This window comes from Miniopterus schreibersii (genome assembly GCF_964146895.1).
Source record: "Miniopterus schreibersii genome assembly, chromosome: 3".
NCBI lineage: Eukaryota > Metazoa > Chordata > Mammalia > Chiroptera > Miniopteridae > Miniopterus > Miniopterus schreibersii.
Window position 1 is genome coordinate 65,063,335 of NC_138103.1, and position 22,110 is coordinate 65,085,444.

The 22,110-nt window shown below is 41.4% G+C and overlaps 1 protein-coding gene across 1 annotated transcript in view; it reads right to left on the reverse strand.

The window, feature by feature from the left end:
- The window catches only part of PDE8B (phosphodiesterase 8B), a 175,562-nt gene that overhangs the window by 91,501 nt on the left and 61,951 nt on the right, over positions 1–22,110 (reverse strand). Inside the window, exon 2 of the mRNA XM_081133703.1 lies at positions 619–678. Within this exon, the coding sequence (XP_080989829.1) occupies positions 619–678 (60 nt within the window). The remainder of the gene's footprint in view (positions 1–618; positions 679–22,110) is intronic.

A 22,110-nucleotide genomic window follows, 5' to 3' on the forward strand; every position in this document is an offset into this window, starting at 1 on the left:
TAGAGGGAGGGCCCCAGCCAGTTTACTCAGTGGTTAGAGAGTCACCCACGGTCTGAAGGGTCCGGGGTCCAATTTCGGCCAAGGGCACGTGCCTCGGTTGCAGGCTTGATCCCTGGCCCCAGTCAGGGCGCACTGGGGAGGCAACCAGTTGATGTGTTTCTCCCACATCAATGTTTCCTCTCTCTCTCTCTCTCTCTCTCCCCGTTCCACTCTCTCTGAAAAGCAATGGGGGGGGGGAAGGTAGAGGGAGCATTCACACACACCTGTGGCTCAGGGCAAAGCCCCGCCCTTTCCCACTCTCGCCTCTTCCCTTTCTGGCTGCGGCAGGGTGGGAGTGGACTAGTTTTTGGTGGAAGGGTTGTCTTCACAGCCCATCATGCAATTCTATTTATCCTCAAGATGGGGCCATGCTTAAGTCTGCAAGAAAACAACTGGATTCCTCAGGTATGACATTAATAAAAGGAAGCAAGACCCATATACACACACTATGTGCTATGTACAGGTATGTATGTAGGGGCAGGATGGCTGTCTACCATAGTACCAGAAGGGTTGCTCAGACGCTGCTCATGTCACCATGTGCTCCGGGAACAAAGCCCCTGCTGGGTAATGGAGACGTACCTGGACAGGATCCTGTGTCAGTCTCATGGGCCCAATGCGCACCTCCGCAGAAGAAACCTGCTAAATAAAGGAGAGCACATGAGATGTCTCACGTCTGAAACTAAAAGGAATGACAAACTCTTCCTTACACAGGATGTTACATATGCCACTTTGCAGACGCGAAATAGAAGGACCCAACTTACTGACGCAGAGACAGTTTACAAAACACCATGTCCACACAATCCTGGTTTGAAAAAGCATACATACCTTATATGCACTAAACATGTCTGGGAGGTTAGATCCCCAAATGCTAAGTAGTTGGATTTCGGGTTATTTTTACTTTAAGTGCACGGAGTTTTACAACAAGCATGTACTGATTTATGGGAGGAAACAATTCAATTCAATAACTGCTTACAGAGCACCTACTATGTGTTGGGCACCATGCTAGGTTGAGATTTTGAAAGTTCAAAAGACTGAAAATTTCTCTCGTGTGTGGAAGCTAAAGCATTTCTATGGCCTAAGAGGCATTCCTATATTTAGGTCTTACTTGTCTTATCTTCATGTTTTAGTATAAAGAATAAAAGCTTACTCTTACCCATGCTCACCATGAATAGATTATTCATGTCAACTGTATTTCCCTAGAGAAACACCACGCCATGACCACAGTGCCCCTGGCTCCAGGAACGAGCCAAGCTGTTCACTGGCCAGCGTCATCTGCCTGCCTTTGGCTGCAAGCACAAACCAGTGTGTGCATTTCTAATCACTGTACTTGGGTTTCCAAAAATGACTTTCTTTAGACAATTGAATTGAAGGTCTTGGCCTTGCCTCCATGGATCCAATTTTGTTTTTCTCTAAGAGGCTGCAGTCATCTTGCCACTACTTGGAAGTTTACCCTGCACTCGACACATTGTGTTGGCCCGTCAGTCCTACCGGACACCTTCAGCAATTCACAGGACCGCCGACCCCGCAGTGACGCAAGGGCCCTAGGGGCTTTATGAGATAAAACACAAACTGGAAAACCAGCACTTTCTTTATACTTTTGAAGACTAAACATTTTACTTTTCTCCTTTCTTCCCCTTTCCCCAAGTTTAACTCTTGATGGCGTGAATTTTTTACAAAACATCACAAGTTGCTGAGATTCTTTTCATTCTTTTCCTCTGTAAGGTGATCCCCCCACCACACCCCAGCATCATCTGGGACGAAATGATACTGGGGGCACCTTAGCCTCTCAGCAGAAAACTCATCCAAGGCTCCTGGTCTCTGTGATGGGTTCTCAGGAGGGCAAAGCTCCGCTCTCCTGCTCTGCCTGGTGAGGTAGCCTCCAGACAGTGGGGTCCTTTCAGCAGGCCTGGTGCAACTAAAACCAGCTAGGAGCCTCAAGTCCCTAAGCCCTTGGCCCAGTGACCAGTCCCTTCAGTGTTTCACTGCTGTCTCCAGGTAAAAGTGATGCACTCAAGTTGAGTGCATCACTCATGTTAGTTTTCTCTAAGCAAAGCAATGTCCTGCAAGGCGTCTGTGCTGACACCAGCACCCAGTGTACCTGGACAATCCCCAATTATAATTCCACTGGAGAGGACTGTCACCAGGCATCCTGCATGACTGGGACTCTGGACCCCACCCAGCTCCACCCTAAAAGCAGTTTTTATCTTCGGAAGCAGACACTCGCCTTTGAAAGCACTGCAACTGCCAGCATTTTATTAAACTGAAAAGTTAACGATTAAGAAGTGAAGCCAATCTGGTGGAGTAGGCAGATTTGATTGATAATTCGGGATATCCTTTCACTGTCCCTGTGATCTGCCTTGGGAATCCCCAACACAGAAGCCTCCTCCAACAAGACCACCTGTTAATGTGTCTCCAGCAGAAGTGGCTCCCAACGGGGCCATCCAGGGGTACAAAATAAACAAACAAAATAAGAAATCAATAAAAGCTTTAATGGAATAGAGGAAAAAGTGAGTCTCTTTGGAAGGCTGAGACTGGGAGAAAGATCCCCTGCTAGAAGGGCACAGACTGTCCAAAAAGTAATCATCATTCACACCTAACCAATGCATTCCTGCATACTTTGTAAGAATCCAGTATGTGCAAGAATAGTTACATGGGCCATTTTAAACACCTCATGGCTGTGTGAACTCTCCCTCAGCCCCTTTCTGTCCCAAGCATTGTGCTAGGCACTCTCCCCAGGTGACCTTAGTGGGAGACAGGCAATGACACTGAGAGACAACATGGAGTTTGAAAAGCAACATTCAGTCTAGAAGATACTGTTTTCCTGACCAAAGACAGAATGACCTACTTTCTCCACAGCCAGAAATTTAATCTCTGCCTGACCCCAGCTCAGCAGGAAGCTGCCACCTGAGGCAGAGCCCAGCAGAGGGACCACAAGGCTGGTGGACCCTCTCTAAGACCTTTGCCTCTCCCATCTCTACCTTCCTCCAGCCCCACTCACGCCTCCACTGCCAGCGTGGGGCCTTCATTTACCAGTTTCTCTAGTCCTGGCCAACACTTTGCTTCCTGTCTCTCGGTTTTCCTTGTCCTTCTTAGTCCGTGCTCCCAGTCATCTGACCTTGGCTTCTGTGCACAAGGGGGGACAACTCTCCCACAGAACCCGGAGCCCCTCTTCACTGGCTCTGAGGACTGGCCAGGCAGTGACCGGCAGAGGAAAATCTGCAGCAGGTATATTCACAGACAGCAGTTGGCAGAGGCCTGTTCCTGACCCAGGCGTCTTACTGCCTGCATTTCACCCATTTGTAAGAGCCAATTATGAAGAGAAACAGGAGACCATTTACTGATGGCTGTGTAGCCAGGCCAAGATTCACTACTTCAAAGAGTGAACTTTGAGCAACTGCAGATGCACACATCCTCAATTAGTATATTAGCTCTGATTCCAGGAAGTGACCAATTTGCCAAGGACACAGAAGCACCAAGGCAGTGGGGTCACAGGTAACACAACCCCAAATCCTGAGAGGAGAGGAGGGTGGGACGGCAGTGTGAAAAGAGACAAGCTTCCTAGCCACTCTGACCACATGGCTTTTCCCAGCAGCCCAATGGGAAGGACTGCTCACTGACAGCGTGGTGTTACCTGTCAAACATTCATAGTATGTTAAATATTTGTGTGTACATGGTAACATACACACAAACATGCAGGGTGTCCCAAAAAAATGTACACACACTTTTTTTCTGACAGCTCAATTGATGTTTCTTTCTTTTCAGAGTTAATCCATTGGAATTAATAATTATTCAAAGTGTGTACACATTTTGGGGGGACACCCTATATATACATGTAGCAGGGGCACCAATTCACATTCAGATTAACTGGCTCTTTAGGGGAAATAAATAGTCCTATTTTGTAGCATTTAGTAATTCTGTGGTGTAAATATTTTCACTTTAGCCGATCTCAATCTGGTAACATAGGTCCCTGAATGTGCAATTGGGAATATATCTTTTCATTTGGAGAGGGTCTATGAGTGGGAAACTCATTTAGCCTTTGCTGATCAGCAAATATCTATCACTCACTTTTGTTTGATAGTTTAGCAAGATACAGAATTCTGGTTGATACACATTTTCCCTCAGAAGCTGAGAAAAAGGAGATAACACTTCTGGTTTTGAAGGTGGGGAGAGCAAGGAAGGCTTTGTGCAGACAAGCAGGTCATGAGGAATAGAAGATGTAGGGACAGGGCCGGGAGAGGGAATTTCAGGCTTATGGAACAACATAAGCAAAGGCACAGAGGCAAGAAAAGAAAGATATGTAAGAGCCCAAGAAATGCTATCTAAAATACAAGAAACCAGTAAGTATTAGTAACCAGAACATATAGCAAAACCTTTAAAAAGTCAATAAAAAGAGAACCAAGATGAAAGTTGGGCAAAAATTTGAAAAATAAATTCACAGGATAAGAAATGAGTATGAAGGAATGCTCCACCTTTAGTTATCAGGAAAATAAAAATTTTTAATGACAATGACACACCAGTCATTTTTTAAATCAACAGACTGGTATAATTAAGAAGTCAAATGCTCTCCAGCATGGGCAAGAAGGTAGACCCACAGGAGCTCGTGCACTGTTGGTGGGTGTGTAAACTGGTCCAGCCACTCTGAAGAACATTTTGGAAGTTTCTTTTAAAGATGAAGGAATACATATCCTACAATCCAACTCCTATGTGAGTGTTTCTCTGGGGTATGTATATAAGGAGGCATTTATGAGAATATTTGGAGAAGATTTATAACCAAAAATTGGAAACAGTCTAATCTGTAATTCATTCACATCATCACCAGAAAAACTAATATATTGAGGAACAGTCATGTAATGGAATATTATACAACAAAAATGAATCAACTAGAGCTACCCATTCAAAATAGACGAATCTCACAAACATCAAATAAAAAAGTTTAAAATACATACATGCCTTAGAATACTACTGAGTTTTAGAATATTAACACAAATATAGTTTAGGAATATATTATAACTGTACAGAGAAATGCTTATAGATTCCCAGCTGAGGCAAGTGTCCTGCTGGTGGAGAGAGGCATGAATTCAGGGAAGGAAATACGAGGCTTCAGCTACTGTTCATCATCTATTTTCTTAAGCAGTGAGTAGTGAGTAGATAGGTGTTCACTAAATTACACTTTCTAGTTTGCTGTATGTCTTAAATAATGCAAAATCAATATAAAATGTGTTTCATTTCATTGGAAAAGCTTATTTTCTATGTTTGGGTTAACATTAATTGAGCAGTAGCCACTACATAAATATTCTACATATACCATTTCTTTCTAACAAAGTGTTTGGTAAAATAAGGTGCTGTATTTAAAATTCCTCAAAATACAGATTGTTTCCCTGAGACTTGATAAAATGAAATCCTAAGAAAACTGAGCTGGGACTCAGGAGACTTTGCTCAAGATAAGTGACCATTCTGCACCTCAGTGAGGCAGAGGGGCTGAGGAATCCCCACGCACATGGTCTCACGTAAAGTCACAGCTATCCCACCTCTTCACAGCTAAAGAAGCAACAGCTTCCAAAGGAGAAGTAACCCACCCGAGAGGCCGGAGCTGAGATTTAAGCCCAGACCGCCTTACTTGGAAGGCCATGCTCTTATTTATATATTCGCTTATAATGCAATTTGTTCCAGAAAGGTCTTAGGATGATGTACAAAGTAAAAGTTTTAACAGGACTCGTATATAAGAAGTGAAAGAGCTGGCTGAGAAATAACGAGCATGGGGAAGATGAAGAGGGTGGGGACATCAGTGTGTGTGGCTGTCAGCCCACGCAGTCAGCTACCAGCAACAGGAGAGGCTGCCCTCGGTGGTCCCGTGCACCAGAGTGGATGGTGATGGGCTTCCCAGCACCATGTCTTCCAATGGCGCCCCCATGCGCTCTCCTCCACTCCCCAGTCACTGTTGGTGACAAGGCTGTTCTTCCTTACAAATATTACTACACTCAGCGAGCATCACTGGGCAAGTGGAGGAGAGAACAATATATCCTGCTGTGCCTGGGAAACAACGCCCTGGGAAAGGAGAGGCCATCCTCTGGTTGGCACTGAAGAGGCAATGAAAAATCCACGCAGGTGCCACTGGATTCAGACCCGGGAGACGGGGCCGGTGGAGTCTAGCAGAGATGCCACCCCCTCCCCACAAATGTCAAATGGAAGAGAGAACTATTCACACAACACAGTCATTTCATCTATGGACATGAGAAAAGAACTCAGTCTAATATCTACTATGCATTAAAATGGAAAGAAAAAAATGGTCCAGAATATAATTCATGAAATGGCGAGTACCTGAAGGAGGCTGGCATGAGGAAGCCTTAGAGAGCATTCTCTTCAGAGGAAAAAAACACCAACACACCTCAATATCGTGATTATTTCAAAGGGCTTTACATCATGCACGCAATGCAAGAATAAACGCAGGAAGCTTTCATAAACATCACAATTCAGCCACAGGGTCACTGGGCCCAGAGTGTGTAAAAACAACACCATTCCCAGATTCCAAAGGTCAAGCCCAGAGCCTGCCTTGGAAAGCAGGGGAATTTAAAGGCAACCGCAAAACGTGACATCCCTCCACTAACCTCCTTTTATAGGGGCATTACTGATAATAGAAACTGTGGGATGACTTCAAGCATTTAAAATTACACTGTATAAGAGAGAACAAGTAAAGAACAGCTGAATTTTTATTATTCAGGTGGCAATTGTTCAGATTATGAAAAAACCCGAGCATTTCAGATGCTCCTCCATCCTGCGATATGCCTTCTCCTTAACATTAAATAGAGACGGGAGGAAGTGGGGAGGGATGATATTAAAATCGGTCAACTCTGCAACATGGTCAGCAAGCAGTTCTGGTAAATAGATTTGTTGGGCAAGGAGACAGAAACCATCTGCTAAAATGAATTTGAGATTTCCTGTGGATTTCAATTATCCATGCTGCCTCTGCTCTCAATTTTATCATTGATAAGCTAGAGCTGCCTTAGAGAACCAATAGCTAAATGTCTTCCCTGCTTGGCTCCAGGAAAATCTCACACTCGGTCCGTGGTGACCTTGAAGCAACTCTGGCCTTTTAGCCACATCTATGACTGCACCAAAAATTCAACCGGGCTGGCTTTCCTGACTGTAGCATGGCAGGACCATACACACAGGTGAACTGCAACCATCAGTCGCCACGTCCACAGATCACATGGACCTCAGGGGTGACGAATCGGCCTCAAGAACTGATTCCCTTTCAAAACTATTCTCATTTCAACAAATCCCACTTAAAATAGCTCATGAGAAGGAACCTGCAAAACGCAAGTGCCCTCCTTTTTGAAAAGAATTTTACTTAATGGGCAAAAACAATGATTTCTGAACCATTATTCATAAAACGTACAGTTCACATGCCAAAGATGTAAAACCTAAGTGGAGCACTGTTCAGTGAAAACCTCAACATTTATAGAAGCTTAGCATACACCACAGCTGCCCCTGAGACCAGCAGGGCTTACCCGGGGAGGGTCTCCCCAGGGGCCTGTGGCCCCTCCCCTGTGTTTAGCTGGATCATTCTGGTGGAAGTGTGGATAGACTAAGGGGGTCAAGACTGAAAAACCTGACATCAGAAAGGAGCTGCTGCTGTGGTCTAGCCCAATGGTTCTCAAAACGTGGTTCCTCAGCCAGCAGCAGCAGCACCAGGAACTCACTAGAACTGGAGAATCTCAGGCCAGCCCGACCTGAATCAGGAACTCGGGGGTGGGCGGGGCAGTGTGTATTCTGCCTGGCCCTCCAGGTGACTGTGATGCTCTCGAAGTCTGAGCCCCTGGTGTAGACCAGAGGCGATGAGCGCCTGCATGAGGAGCAGCGGTGGGGGGTAGAAAGAAGAGATAAACAGAGGCAGACACTGTGTAGGTCATAAAATTAACTGAGACCTGTGGGCAAGGAAAGGGGAAAAAAAGGAATTCAAGGATTTGGGTCTGAGTGATTGGGTGGGGCTGTCAAAAAATACAAGAGGTCAAGTGGGCTCACGGGGGATGGTGAGTTAGGTGCTGGACATGGGGAGTCTGAGAGGCCGCAGGGCATCCGACATCTCAGGCGGTGGGATGTATGAGTGACACCAGCCCGGAGGAGGGGCAGTTACAGCCACGGCATCACTCAGAGCAGGAGACCAACGGCAGAGCTCTGGAGACACCAGTTTGAGAGGCCGGGGAGAGGCAGAGAAGTCTACAAAGAGCTGGAGGGAGGAAAGAAAGACGGGAAGCAAGTGGATTCTTCTGGAACCTGTTATGTCCACAGGACACAGCTAAGTAGGTTCTGTCCCTCTAACTTAATACTAGGAATCTATTTACATAGCTCACCATAATCAATAAGAGAATAGAAACACATGATTATTTCAAGAGATGCCAAGATGGCATTTTTATAAAATTAAACATTCATTAAAAAACTCCTTTTATTGATATTCTCCCCAATATCCATTCCTCCTCTCTTCCCATAGATCGCTGACTCCTGTTTGGGGATCTATGTGGTTGTAAAGAAAACATGTGAATTTATGTGAATATGACTCAGCATTTCATTTCCCTGGCTACAGTCACCGGTTAGGGGTAGTCAAGAGACCTAGGCTGTTTTAACTGAAGTTTTATCTCAGGATTTTGTTAGCAATTCTGAAAAAAGCCCCTCCTCTCCTCCCCCCCATCCTTCCCGTCCCCCCTCTTTTCCTCAACCCCCCCCCCCCCCAACACACACACAAAGAAACATAGCCAGTTTGTTGTTCATTACATCTTGACACCATGTGAGAATAGACACACCACCATGGAAAGTAGAGTGGAAAAGTGGAAAGAAATCAAATCCTTTGTAACACCACCAAACTGCCAGATTAAGGCTGGGCCAATGCCGTGCCAGTTCTACCTCTGCGCTTTTCAGTTACGTGGGCCACTCAGTTGCCTTTTATTGTTTAAGTCATAAAGTTGCAAGGCTGAATAAGCTTTTCTGTACTCAACACTGAAAGAATCCCAATGGAAACTGATGACTTCTCTCCTTGATATCAGAAAGAGATCTGATAAGATGTATCCTTTTGGTGGGGAACAGGCCACCCACATTATGTATGTAACAGTGTGTAGCTTCCCAGAGAGAGGAACAGAAAACAATCACAACCCAAACTACAGTCAAAACCAACACCTGAGTACAGGAGAATTGACATTCCAACTGAGGGATAACAGAGTTACTTTTTTATCTTTGGACCAAGATCACTTATGGAATTTCTGGAAAATCAGAAGTCTGAACAGAAGCTAATGCAACCCAAGGTCTCACAGCCAAACGCCAGTCCTAAGGCAGAGCTTCTCCTTATATAGCTTGTCAGAAGATTTCTCAGTTTGGGTTCATGGAAAACAAATTCCCTAATTTCTGGAAAGTTCAAACAACTTGTCTCTGGTGTTTATATTTTAAGGTCAGTTTGGCTGGATATTGATTAATTGGCTCAATTTTTCTTTTCTAGATTATCTTTAACATGCTTCTCTACAGTCTCTTGCTTTAAGCATTGCTATACCGATCTGATTTTCCTTCCCTTGAATGTAACTTAATCTTTCTGCCAGGATAACTCAAAATATATTTTTAAGGGCAATTATAACACTAGAATATACGGGTGTCCCCCAAAAATGTATACACACTTTGAGTCTCATATTCATGTAGAATAACTGCCAGGAACTGGCTAACAAAGTTATGAAGGAAGAGGTAAGAGGGTTTTCCTCTGCCGGATGTGACAAGTGACCTCAAAGATATAGCTACTAGAGCAGTGTGGTTCTAGTAGAGCCATTAGTGAAATACAAAAGAAAGCTTAGGAACACACACACCTTATAAATAGGTATACGAACAAATACGAATTTGTACAGCTTTCCAGTTCCTAGGCTTTCTATGATCTATTATTGATCCTTTCTGCTAGAACCACACTGCCTTGGAAGCACGGTTTTAGTAAACAGTAAAAGTTTCACTTTATGGCAGTGGGAAGAAATGGGTAATTCAGGAATTTCAATAATGATAGGACAACTGGTTAAAGTGCAGGGAAAAATTAAGTCAACTCCATGCATTATAACATAGCCAAATAACTTACAGATAAAATTTTTAAATGGAAAAAGCTGCACGAGAATATTGAAAGAAAGAAAAGAAAAAAAGGTGAACACGTATATCACTCAAGGGCCTAGAATGCCTTGCTAAAAATAACATCAAACACATATACACTGAAGGAAATTATTGCTAGATTTTTATTAATAAAAATAAATATGAAAAGTATAATAAATAAAAAACTGTGAAAAGTATTTGTAATATGTGATAGAAAAGGAGTTGGCATTCTTATCGGAGTTTTTAAAAAGCTCTCATAAGGCAATTATAAGAAAGTCAAAATCCCAATTAAAAATAGGACAATCAAGGACAGGCCATTCATAAAACAAACACACAAAGAGATGTATAAATTATGCAACAATGCTTAGCTTCTCTGGCAATCCAAAAATGCAAATCAAAGATAGATTCTACTTTTGCTTATCAAATTCCAAATATTGTAAGTAATGACCCCCAATACTGTCAAAGGTCTGAGGGAACCAATATTTTCCTCCCTCGAGAGAAAGGAAAACTGTCCCCGTGACAATGGATCCCCTAACACACACCAAGTGCCTTCCTGGGGCACAGTAACTTAAATGGTTAAGACCTTAAATTGTGTCTGAGACTCTTTCAATTGCTGTCCCCCACCCTCTGTTTATGTACTTACCATGATATTTATCATGTAGTAATTTTATCACCATAACCACAAACTGTCAGGGGCAGGAGGACCCTAGGAGACAGATGCCAGCTCCATCCAACCACAGTCAGAGAACCAGTAAATGATCAGCTATGACAAGATATGTCCCAGCACCCAAAGCCCAAATCCAACTGCTACAACCAAGACTCACAGATATTTGGTGAGTGGGTGTTTAATTTAATACATCATTAAAAAGCCGAAAAAACCCTTGGTAAATGGTAGATTACTCTGTTCCTTGGCACAAAATGCAGGCTGCTGAAGAACTAGAGCTGCCAATGTTGCTGTTGGGTAAAAGGTTTTTAATATGACAGCAAATCTGGAATTCCTTTTCCCCACGTGCGCCTAAGCGGTAATAACACTGGCATCCTGGGGAGGGCAGATGCCAGGTCTGTATTATTCATGGCTGTTTCTCCAGGGCTTGGCACGCAGGCAGTTGATAAATGATAGGTATTAGGATGATGATGTCTCATTCATTCTTTTGGAAAATCCTTACTGAGCCCCACAGTGAGCCAAAAGCTAAACAGGTGCCTTACATTTGTAGTCTAACTTAATAAAAGGGATCATGACACATAAACTCTTTCTTTAGCTTGTATCAAAACGTAGTTCCAAAACGTTTGACTTGCTTACATGAAAACACAACTGTCAACTTCTGCATCAGTTCACCTTGCCCTCTCTCTCCCCTAAATATCACAGAAAATGAAGAACTGCTTTATGTCCTCACTTGTATTATTACAAAATACTCTTCCAGACATTGAAGTCATAGTGAAGGATGGTTTCTAAGAATTGGGGAATTGGAAGGCTCCCCAGGGGTCATCTTATTTAACCCTTTCATTTTACAGATTGCCAAATAAGGCCCAAGAGGGTGTGTGGTGTGCCCAAGGTCACACACAGTGTGATGTCAGCCTGGGGTAAAATGAAGGTCTCTGGGCCACCAGGCCAGTGATTCTTCCAACATGCCCCACTGTCACTTCCTGGTAACCAACAAAATGCTCTCCCTTTAAAAACAGAATCACAGAATATCACATTTTCAGGTCTTGCAAAGAGAAGATGTTGGAATAGAGTTGTGACCAGCTTTATTCTCAATTCCTAATTCATGATTCTGCTTATAATTTAATGTAAGAACCTATAAGTATATACCATGTACTTGAGAGAATGGCAGATAAACCACAAAGGTTAAGAGCCTTTACCAGCAATTCTGGAAGAGATTATAAATTATTTTTAAATGAAGAGGCTAATCATGAGTTTAAAAATTTCCTCAAATGTCTCATTTGGTCATTTTCCTCTACATTTTATTTTCCAAAGCCTTTTGCAGAATCTGACATAAAAAGACAGACTAATTAAGCAGTCCGAAGCCACTCTACTAGAACATATGTCTTTCAGTGTGGACTTACCTAATAGCCAAAGAGAAATGTAAGTGACAATGTAAAAATCCAGAGAAGCAAAGGAAAGCGATGAAGGAAGGAAGATAAAAGCAGGTGGGAGGTCTGCCTGTACTAAAAAATACAATAATGAAAAACAGTCACTACATGGATCAGTTTATAAGAATATGAGGCATGAAGAGAGAACTGGAAAACTGGACTATATATCAGAAGAAAAGTTCCAGACTAAGGTGGGAGACAGAAGGATGGAAAATACAAGAAGTGTCAGAGACATCTGGAACACAGAGAATAGGTGTCCCATACATGTAATAATAGTTCCAGTACGAGAGAAAGAGACTGGGGAAGAAACAGTATCTGCAGGGAAAGTGGGTGAGAATTTTCCAGTAAGAAATAAATCAAGCCACAAATTCGGGAAGCACTCACTATAAACCCTAAGGAGAAGAGACTACAAAGAACACAACACTTACTCATATCATAGGAGACTAGTCAGAAGCAAAATACAAAGTAAAACATGTTTTAAAATAGCCAAGGAAAAACACACATTGCGTTAAAGAAGCAATAACAGCAAAACTGACGTGTAACTTCTCAATGGACACAATGGGAGGCGGAACACTATGAAATGATATCTTCAAAATGCTGAAATAAATTAGTTGCCAGCCAGGAACTCTGTACATAGTGAAAATACATTTCAAAAATAATAATAAAATAAAACTTCCAGGTAAAAAACCCCCACAAAAAACCTGAGAGAATTTGTCACCAGGAGACTGGCACTAAAGCAAAGACTAAAGTAAGACACTTACTCAGACAGCAAATGACAGCAGATAGAAGCTCACAGATGGAGCAAAAATATCACCGGGAAAGGTAGATACCTGAGCCAGTCTAAATGAGTACTGAGTGTAGAAAACAACAGTAATGTCTTCTTCACTTTTAAAAAATAGACAAAATACACAACAAGGACATAAAATCAGTAGGAAAATAACTGGGATTTAAATATTCTGAGGTCCCTCTATTGTCTGGGAGAGGAGTAGAGGTATTAACATTAGACTAATAAGACTAATATTATAATTTCTATGAATTACTAAAAGCATATGAAACAGCGTGTGTAGCTAACAAGCTACTAGTGTGGAGATATGGAATAAAATAAACTAACAGAAACCAAAATAAAAAATATGGAAGGTAGAATGGGGGGAAAGAGAAGCAAACAGTATGAGCACAGCATCCGTGTAAATATATTCCTGACTGCATTTAATACAAAGACACTAGGGGCTCTTCCAGTAGGAAAGAGTAAACTCCCCACCAGACGACCCCCTCACCGACACGGCGAGAATAAACTCTAGACAAAGAAAGACAGCCCCACGGCTCTGAGGAGTGAACAAAAGCAGGCAGGTTTTTGGAGGGGAATATGAACTTGGTAAAGGAGCTGGGTTCCCCAATCTTTCAGCTTTACCTTGAGGGCAGGCCACAGTCATAGCATGGCACCGACAAGCTGGGAGACAGCTCGCCATCAGTCTGCCTCAGACCAGAAAATGAAGCCTGGGGCAATGGGGTTGCTAGACAGCAAAGGGAGCAGCGGGCAGGGGAAACTCGACACTCTGCCCAAACACCTGTCTGAACCTTGAGCCACCCAGGCACCGCGCATACTCCAAGGGGCCAAGGAGCCCGCCCGGCTGACGATAAAATTTAACCGGATCTGAGCAGTCATCTGCCTCACGTGACATTGTATTTAGAGTTTGAGTCTAATTAAGTTAATTGCCTACTAAAACAAAAAACATAAAGTAAAATAAGCACCCATTAGAAAACTGTAACAGAATCCACAGTCTCCTCAACATATTCACAATGTCCATGATACAATCCCAAATCACTCCACATAAAAATAATGGCAACCCTGAGATGACCCAGATGTTGGATTTATCAGACAAGGATTTTGAAGCCGCTATTATGCTCAATGAGGTGAAGAAACATTATGTTCAGAGCAAATGAAAATAGGATAAATCTCAGCCCAAAACAGAAAATATAAAGGACAAATGGAAGTTTTAGAACTGAAAAGTACAATATCGGAAATAAATTATTCACTGAAAGTAATTACCGTCAGAATAGAGATTATAGAGGAGATAATTCACAAACAAACATGAACGTTTATCAATAGGAACTATCCAATCTGAAGAAGAGAGAAAAAGATTTTAAAAAATAAAGAGAGACCTAGGGATCTGTCGGCAATAGAAAGAGGTGTAACATATTGGTAATTGGAATCCCAGCTGGAGAAAAAAGAGAGAATGGTAGATAATAGTATTTGAGAAAAAACAGGCTGAGATTTCCAAATTTGCTGAATATTATATGTTTACAGATTTAAGAAGTCAACAAATCACAAGACAGAGATAAAAAATGCTACACGTACGCACATTATAAATGATCTGCTAAAAGATCGAGATAAAAGCAGCCAGAGAAAAACTACGCATTACACCCAGTGGGACAGTGATCCAAATGACTGCTGAATTTTCCTGAGACACAGTGGAGACAGGAGACAGAGGAACAAAGTTAAAGTTAAGAGAGTTCTGCCCTGGCTGTTGTAGCTCAGTTGGTTAGAGCACTGTCCCATGCACTGAAAGGCTTTGGGTTTGATTCCTGGTCAGGGCACATGCCCAGGTTGCGGGTTTAAGCCCCAGCCAGGGTGAGTACGAAAGGCAACCGATAGATGTATCTCTCTCACATCGATGTTTCTCTCTCTCTCTCTCCCCCCCCCCCAAATCTCCATTAACATCTCAAATGTCCATTAACATTGGAATAAATAAATAACTAGTGGTATAATCATGCAATGGAATACTGTACAGCAGTGGAAATGTATTAAATACTGCAACATATGACAACATGAATTTGTCTCTGAAATGTAATGTTAAGCAAAAGAAGACAGATATAAAATAATACATACTGTACAGTTTCATTTACATAAAACTCAAAAACAGGCAACACTACTGTGTGGTTTCACAAGTCAAAACAGTTAGAGAGGGAATAGTGATTGAGAGGAGTTTTCTGGGGTACTGGTTTATTTCTTAACCTGAGTGAGAGTTACAAATATGTTTACTTTGTGATAATTTATGAAATAATACGATTCTCAGACTTTTCTGTTCATATATGGTTCTTCAATTTAAAAGTTAAAAAACAAACAAACACCACACCTAGACTTACATGTAAAATGCAAACTATAAACCTCCTAGAAGATAACATAGGGGAGAACCTAGATGGCCTTGTGTTTGACTTTTTTTTTTAGCTTGAACACCACAGGCACGTCCATGAAAGAAACAATTGATAGGATGGGCTTCATTAAAATTAAAAACATCTGTTCTGCAAAAGGCAATGTCAAGAGAATGAGAAGATAAGCCACAGACTGGGTGACATACTTGTAAAAGACACATCTTATAAAGAACTATTATCCAAAATATACAAAGAACTCTTAAAAGTCAACAATAAGGAAACAAACCAATTAAAAATGGGCCAAAGACCTTAACAGATACCTCCCCAAAGATATACAGATGGCAAGGAAGCATGTGAAAGGATGCTCCACATCATATGTCATTAAGGAACTGCTAATTAAAACGATATATACACATCTGTTAGAATGTCAAAAATCCAAAACACAAAACAATGCCAAATGCTGGTAAGGAGGTGGAGCAACAGGAACTCTCTCATTGCTGGTGGAAATGCAAAATGGTACAGGCACTTCAGAAGAGTTTGGTGGTTTCTTACAAAACTAAACATACTCTTACCACATGATCCATCAATCACACTCCTTGGTATTTACCCAAAGGAGCTGAAAACTTCTGTCCATACAAAAACCTGCACATGGATGTTTATAGCAGCTTTATTCATAACTGCCAAAACTTGGAAGCAACAAAGATGTGCTTCAGTAGGTGAATGGAGAACTAACCTGCGGTTCATCCAGACAATGGAATACCATCCAGTGCTAAAAAGAAATGTGCTTTCAAGTCATAAAAAGACATGGAGGACCTTAAACGCATATTGCTAAGTGAGAAAACCAATCTAAAAAGGCTGCATGCTGTATAATTCCAGCTATATAACATCACGGGAAAGATAAAACTATGAAGACAATAAGAAAATCGATGGTGGCCAGGGGTTAGGGAGGGTGATGGGATGGATAGGAGGAGCACAGACGACTTAGAGCAATGAAACCATTCTGTAATTATAATGGTGGGGACATGTCATCATACATTTGTCAAACCTATAAAATGTACAATACCAAGAGTGAGCCCTACTATAAACTATGGACTTGGGATGACAATGATATACCAATGCAAGTCCATCAACTGTAACAAACATACCACTCTGCTACAGGATGTTGATAATGGGAAGGCTGTGCTGGGGCGGGGGGGGGGGGGGGTGTATATGGGATATCTCTGTACTTTCTGCTCAATTTTTCTCTGAATCTAGAATTACTCTAAAATTAAAGTCCATTAAAGAAAAAGAAAGCACTTCAGTGCTTACTTACATAATGTAAAAGATATGCAAAAACTTGTATTCTCATCAATAATGTATCCACACTTTCATTACTAAAACATTTAAATTACGGGAATTTAATGAAACTCCTAGTCTGGGAGAGTGTACAGTGTACCTGTGGCTTCCTGGTGCTGCAGGTCCAGCTTGGGCAGCTCTGGGGCAGGCATCTCTCTGCAAAGGAAGCCTCTCTAAGGCCAGTCTAGGGTTTAGGTTCTAATTCTCATCACACATGCCTTTGTTTGGCATTTTAAGGTTCCCCTGATAAAGATTCAGAACAGCCTTATCCAGGAAGCCTTGTGAGGAAGCTCTACTCTTCTGCCCCATCTGGCACATCCTGCCCCATCTGGCTCCTGCCTCGAACCAGGCGGAGAGCTCTCGCATCCAGCTTCCCCGAGTCTGCTGCACATTGCTCCACCAGGACTCCGAATCTGCTGTCAGAGAAGATGACTCACAGCCTAATGCCCTTTCCCAAAACTCCAGCTGCTGCTGTGTGAGCAGCTACCCTGCCTCCTAAATGGAAACAGAAGGCCCCAGAGGGTACCACAGCCACCAGAGAGAAACTGGAAACTACAGCAACATCATAGGCTCCAGCTGGATTAAAAGGACATAACATCAAGAACATCAAGAAGGAAAATAGAGTATAAAATAAAAATAACTGACACAAGAATAGCAACACTTGCTCAAGTTACACCCCATATTTTGTAAATGTAATAAAAAAAAATTATCCTGTTTACAATCAAATCATCAAAGAATTGGGAATTTTGAATTAGGCAAGTTTATTTCTTTTGTGGTGTCCTCACTGAATCTAAATTTGCTCTTCTTATTTTTATTACATATACTAACTCATCAGAACTCCACATAATCACCAGTAGTTAGTGAAATATGGCATAAAAATATACTTACGAATGAAACAAAAACAACTTAAGAAAGCAGTTAAAATGATTTACAAGCTAGTGTGGATTTCCTTCATCTGAAAAGTCTACGGCAATTAACACGGTGACCAAGCTCCTCCTCAGTCAGAAGTAGCAGGAAACATAGCACTTCCCCAAACACTGAGGACACCTGAGGCACTTCACGAAATACTGACTTAAGTCACACGAGTATTTGTTGGAAAGAGAAATTACCATGATGGAGACTGATTTTATACAATGTTTTCAATGTTAGCATTACTATGGAAAACCACTCACTGAAATATCTGAAAAATTATCTCTTTAAAATAACACGAATTCTTGCTATGATCTCAAGTAAAAGTCTTCAAGGAGACTTGGCCCTGTGATTTCCACCTCATGGGAACGCAGTTGTTGGAAAAACTAAAATGAATAGTCCTGAACTAGGCCATCATTAAAAACTACCAATGTGTAATGATAACTGAGGATGACATCACCCTCTCCTCTTAGCCAGAGGTCCTACCTACCAGACCTCTTAGGTTCCTACCCACCAGAACCTAACAGGAGCAAGGACATGCAGGACAATGGCCCAGGTACTGAACAGAGGGTCAGCCAGGGGATTTTTTTCTGTCGGTGAGGTGCAGGTAAACTTGGACCTTAACTCAGTCTACAGTGTTCACAATAAAGACAAAAATCAAAAGCCACAAAGACCCAGTGATAGTACCAGTAAACGGAAGCTGCGAGTGACAGACTGAGACAAAGAAGAGTATTTGGTGCCCAGGAAACAGTTCTGGTGACTTCAACAGCCTCCTAAACATGGCTCCCCAGCCTCAGACAATAGTGGAGGTTCACTGGGCGGCTCGGACTCAGTAAAGATAGGTGTGCTCTGTATCGTGTATTTAAGAAATGAGGGAACTGGGAACTGTATTTCCAAAGTAATTAAAATAATAATTCTTTTAAAGTATTGGTGGTTAATGGAATAAGTCTCACCGATGTGGAAAATTTGCTCAATGGGAATCTTTAGTGCCTGACCACAGTGAGTAAAAGAGGCAGGGGAGAGCTGTGATATGGGGGAAAGACACCGAGCTGATAAGACGAGCATCTCTGATCTTCAATTTCCTGTAAAATGGATGAAAGAGAATAAAGAGAAATAGCAGGTGAAATACCATATGTAAAAAAATCTAGATGTGGATTTCAAAAATACAGCTACTTAAAAGTAAGCCTGTATATGTTTTGGATATTAGCCCCTTGTCAGAGCTGTTGATGGCTTATCTTCTCCCATTCAGTCGGTTGCCTTTTTGTTTTGTTGATGGTTTATTTTGCTGAGTAGAAGCTTTTTAGTTTGATACAGTCCCATTCATTTATTTTTGCTTTTACTTCCCTTGCTTTGGGGGTAAAATTCATAAAATCCTCTCTAAGACCAAGGTCCATAAGTTTAGGACCTATGCTTTCCTCTATGTAATTTATTGTTTCAGACCTTATATTTAGGTTTTTGATCCATTTTGAGTTAATTTTTGTATATAGGAACAACCCAGAGTCTAGTTTCATATTTTTCACATGTGTTTTCCAATTTTCCCAGCACCATTTATTGAAGAGGCTTTCTTTTCTCCATTGTATGTTTTTGGCTCCTTTGTAAAAAATGATTTGCCCATATACATGTGGGTTTATTTGGGGCTTTCAATACTGTCAGCAACCCCTCTTCTGGGTATCTACCCCCCAAATTTGAAAACATTTATTCACAAAGACATATGCACCCCTATGCTCACTGCAGCATCATTCACAGTGGCAGTGGCCAAGACATGGGGGCAACCAAAGTGTCCTTGAATAGGTGACTGGATAAAGAAGATGTGGTGCATACATACAAAGGAATACTACTCAGCCATAAGAAAAGATGAAATACTACCATTTGTGACAACATTCATGGACCAGAGAATACTATGCTAAGTGAAATAAGTGAGTCAGAAAAAGTTAAGAATCATATGATTTCACTCATATGTGGGATATAAAACTGAAAGTAACAAATGAACGAATAAAAACAAACAAACAAACAAACAAACTAACAAAAACTCATAGACACAGACAACTGTATGGTGGTTACCAGACGGAAGGGGGTGGGGGTAGTAAAGGGTAAGGGGGCCAAATATATGGTGACAGAAGATGATATGACTTTGGGTGGTGGGCACACAATGCAATATACAGATCATGTGTCACAGAAATGTACACTTGAAACCTATATGATCCTATTAACCAATGTCACTCCGGTAAATTTAATTTTCAAAAAAGTAGGCTTAAATTCTGGGTATGAAGCAAAGAATATGTTTTCTTACCAAAAGAACAAATCCAGAAGTAAAATCCCCACCAAATAAACATATGCATTTGCAACCTTCACTGTTGCCATTAGAAAATGCTTTCTGAAGGAAATTACAATGAAAACACAGAAGCAACGAGCACACAGAACTCAGAAATGAGCTTCCTACATGGAAGATGGTTTGAATTTTTGCATTCTGACAACTCTAGTCATAGATAATAGGTGTTTCCTACAAATGGATTGCTAAAGCCCTTCCAAGAAATACCATGTTAATATAAACCCCATCTCACAAAGATGACTTCATAAAAGGGAAATACATAGGTGATTTTATAACAGGATAAAAAACATGCATAATATTTAATTTTATAAATGCAATTTTCCAAGAATCTCCTGTTTTCTACTGTCCGTTGGAGAATAAGGGCCATATTTGGATAACTTCAGTCCCTCACACACTGCAGGGGAACTGAGATGGTGGGGTCATGGCAAGAACCACGCTAAATATCTCGCTTTAGAGTCAGACCTAGGAGATCAGTGACTGGCACTCCTGTATCTAGAGACTGGGGTGGGGCCGTCATCAGGGCAACTGGTTCAGTGATAGCAGAGAAAGTATGATCACTGTAGGCTCAGAGAAAAGCTAAAATGTGTATAAGAAACTATACCATAAGGGTGCTTCATGATGAGAACTATGACCTACGATGACTAGGTCTTTCTATTTAACAAAGAGATGTACACATAATGTATTTAAAGAAGATTTTTATTCAACATCCTACTGTGTTATCATTTATTTATTTATTTCCAATATTTACCTTTAAGTAACTTTTGATATCTGAAGGGCTAAGCATCAGCTATTTAAAAATTTCACTGAGACCATTATTGTTGAGCACACCTTGTTGCCATTCCCCGAGCCCAGTACAGTGACATGCTCTCAGTAGACACACGATGTGTATCTGATGCTGGGTGGATAAATGAAGGAGGGAATAAATGACGGAAAAAATAACCAGTGAAGACCTTTAGTCATTGAACAGGTATTACTGAGGAGTCAACTATGTGCCAAGGCACAGAAGTAATCAAACAAAGGTCATGGAGGAAATAAATCAGATTATACCATAGAAAGAGAGAGCACTAGAGGGAGAAGAGGCACTAGATACAGTTATCCTGGGAGGCTCTCTGAAGAGGAGGCTTTTGAGCTAAGACCTGAAGTATGAGAAGGCATTATTCTACCTTGAGCAGGTGGGGAGAGTGTTCACAGTCCTGCAAAGAGACAGTGGGTACAAAGGCCCTGAGGCCAGAAAAGACAGGTTCTTAAGAAACAGAAAGGAGACCAATGTAATACTACAGTTTAAATGATGAGTGGAGTAATGCACACAAAAATGTCATTACTTTCAGGTAATTCACTAAGGTCCTCAGAAGGACTCTTCAAACAGATGAAGTGGAGGTTTAAGCAATCACTTGAGTACTTCTGGCAACTCATCACATCACAACTCTACTAATATTTTGAACTTTATTGTTTTATATAATTAATTCAGTCTAAACATAACATCGACATGCTATTTGCTTCAGTTCAGACGACAATAGTACAGATATTTGTACCCCATTTTATACCATTTTAAGTACCCTTTGGGGTGTTTATAGGATAATGATGACTTCTAAGCCTTCTAGTCTCATGTGATTAGATCTGTTTCCTTGTGGAGATACTTAAATGAAATCCAGCATTTTAAGAAATATCTTGGAAGCATATTGTAATTGAGAAACAAAGAATTACAATCCTCATAACAATTCCTCAGAATTTGTCAAATCTGAAATTGTGAGTGAATTCTTACAAGATCACAGAGCAAGGAGACTTGTGTAGCAATTACAAGCAAATCCAATGCATATGTGGGATTAGTTTACAACAAAGGAGGCAAGAATATACAATGGGGAAAAAATAGTCTCTTCAATAAATGGTGTTCAGAAAACTGGAGAGCCACAACCCAGAGAATGAACCTGGACCACTAACTCACACCATACATAAAAATGAACTCAAATAGATTAAAGACTTGAATGTAAGACCCAAAACCATAAAACTCCTGGAAGAAAACATAGGAAGTAAACTCCTGACACTGGCCTTGGCAATTTTTTTGGATCTGACTCCAAAGGCAAGGGCAACAAAAGCCGAAATAAACAAGTGGGACTACATCAAACTAAAAAGCTTCTATACAGCAAAGGAGACCA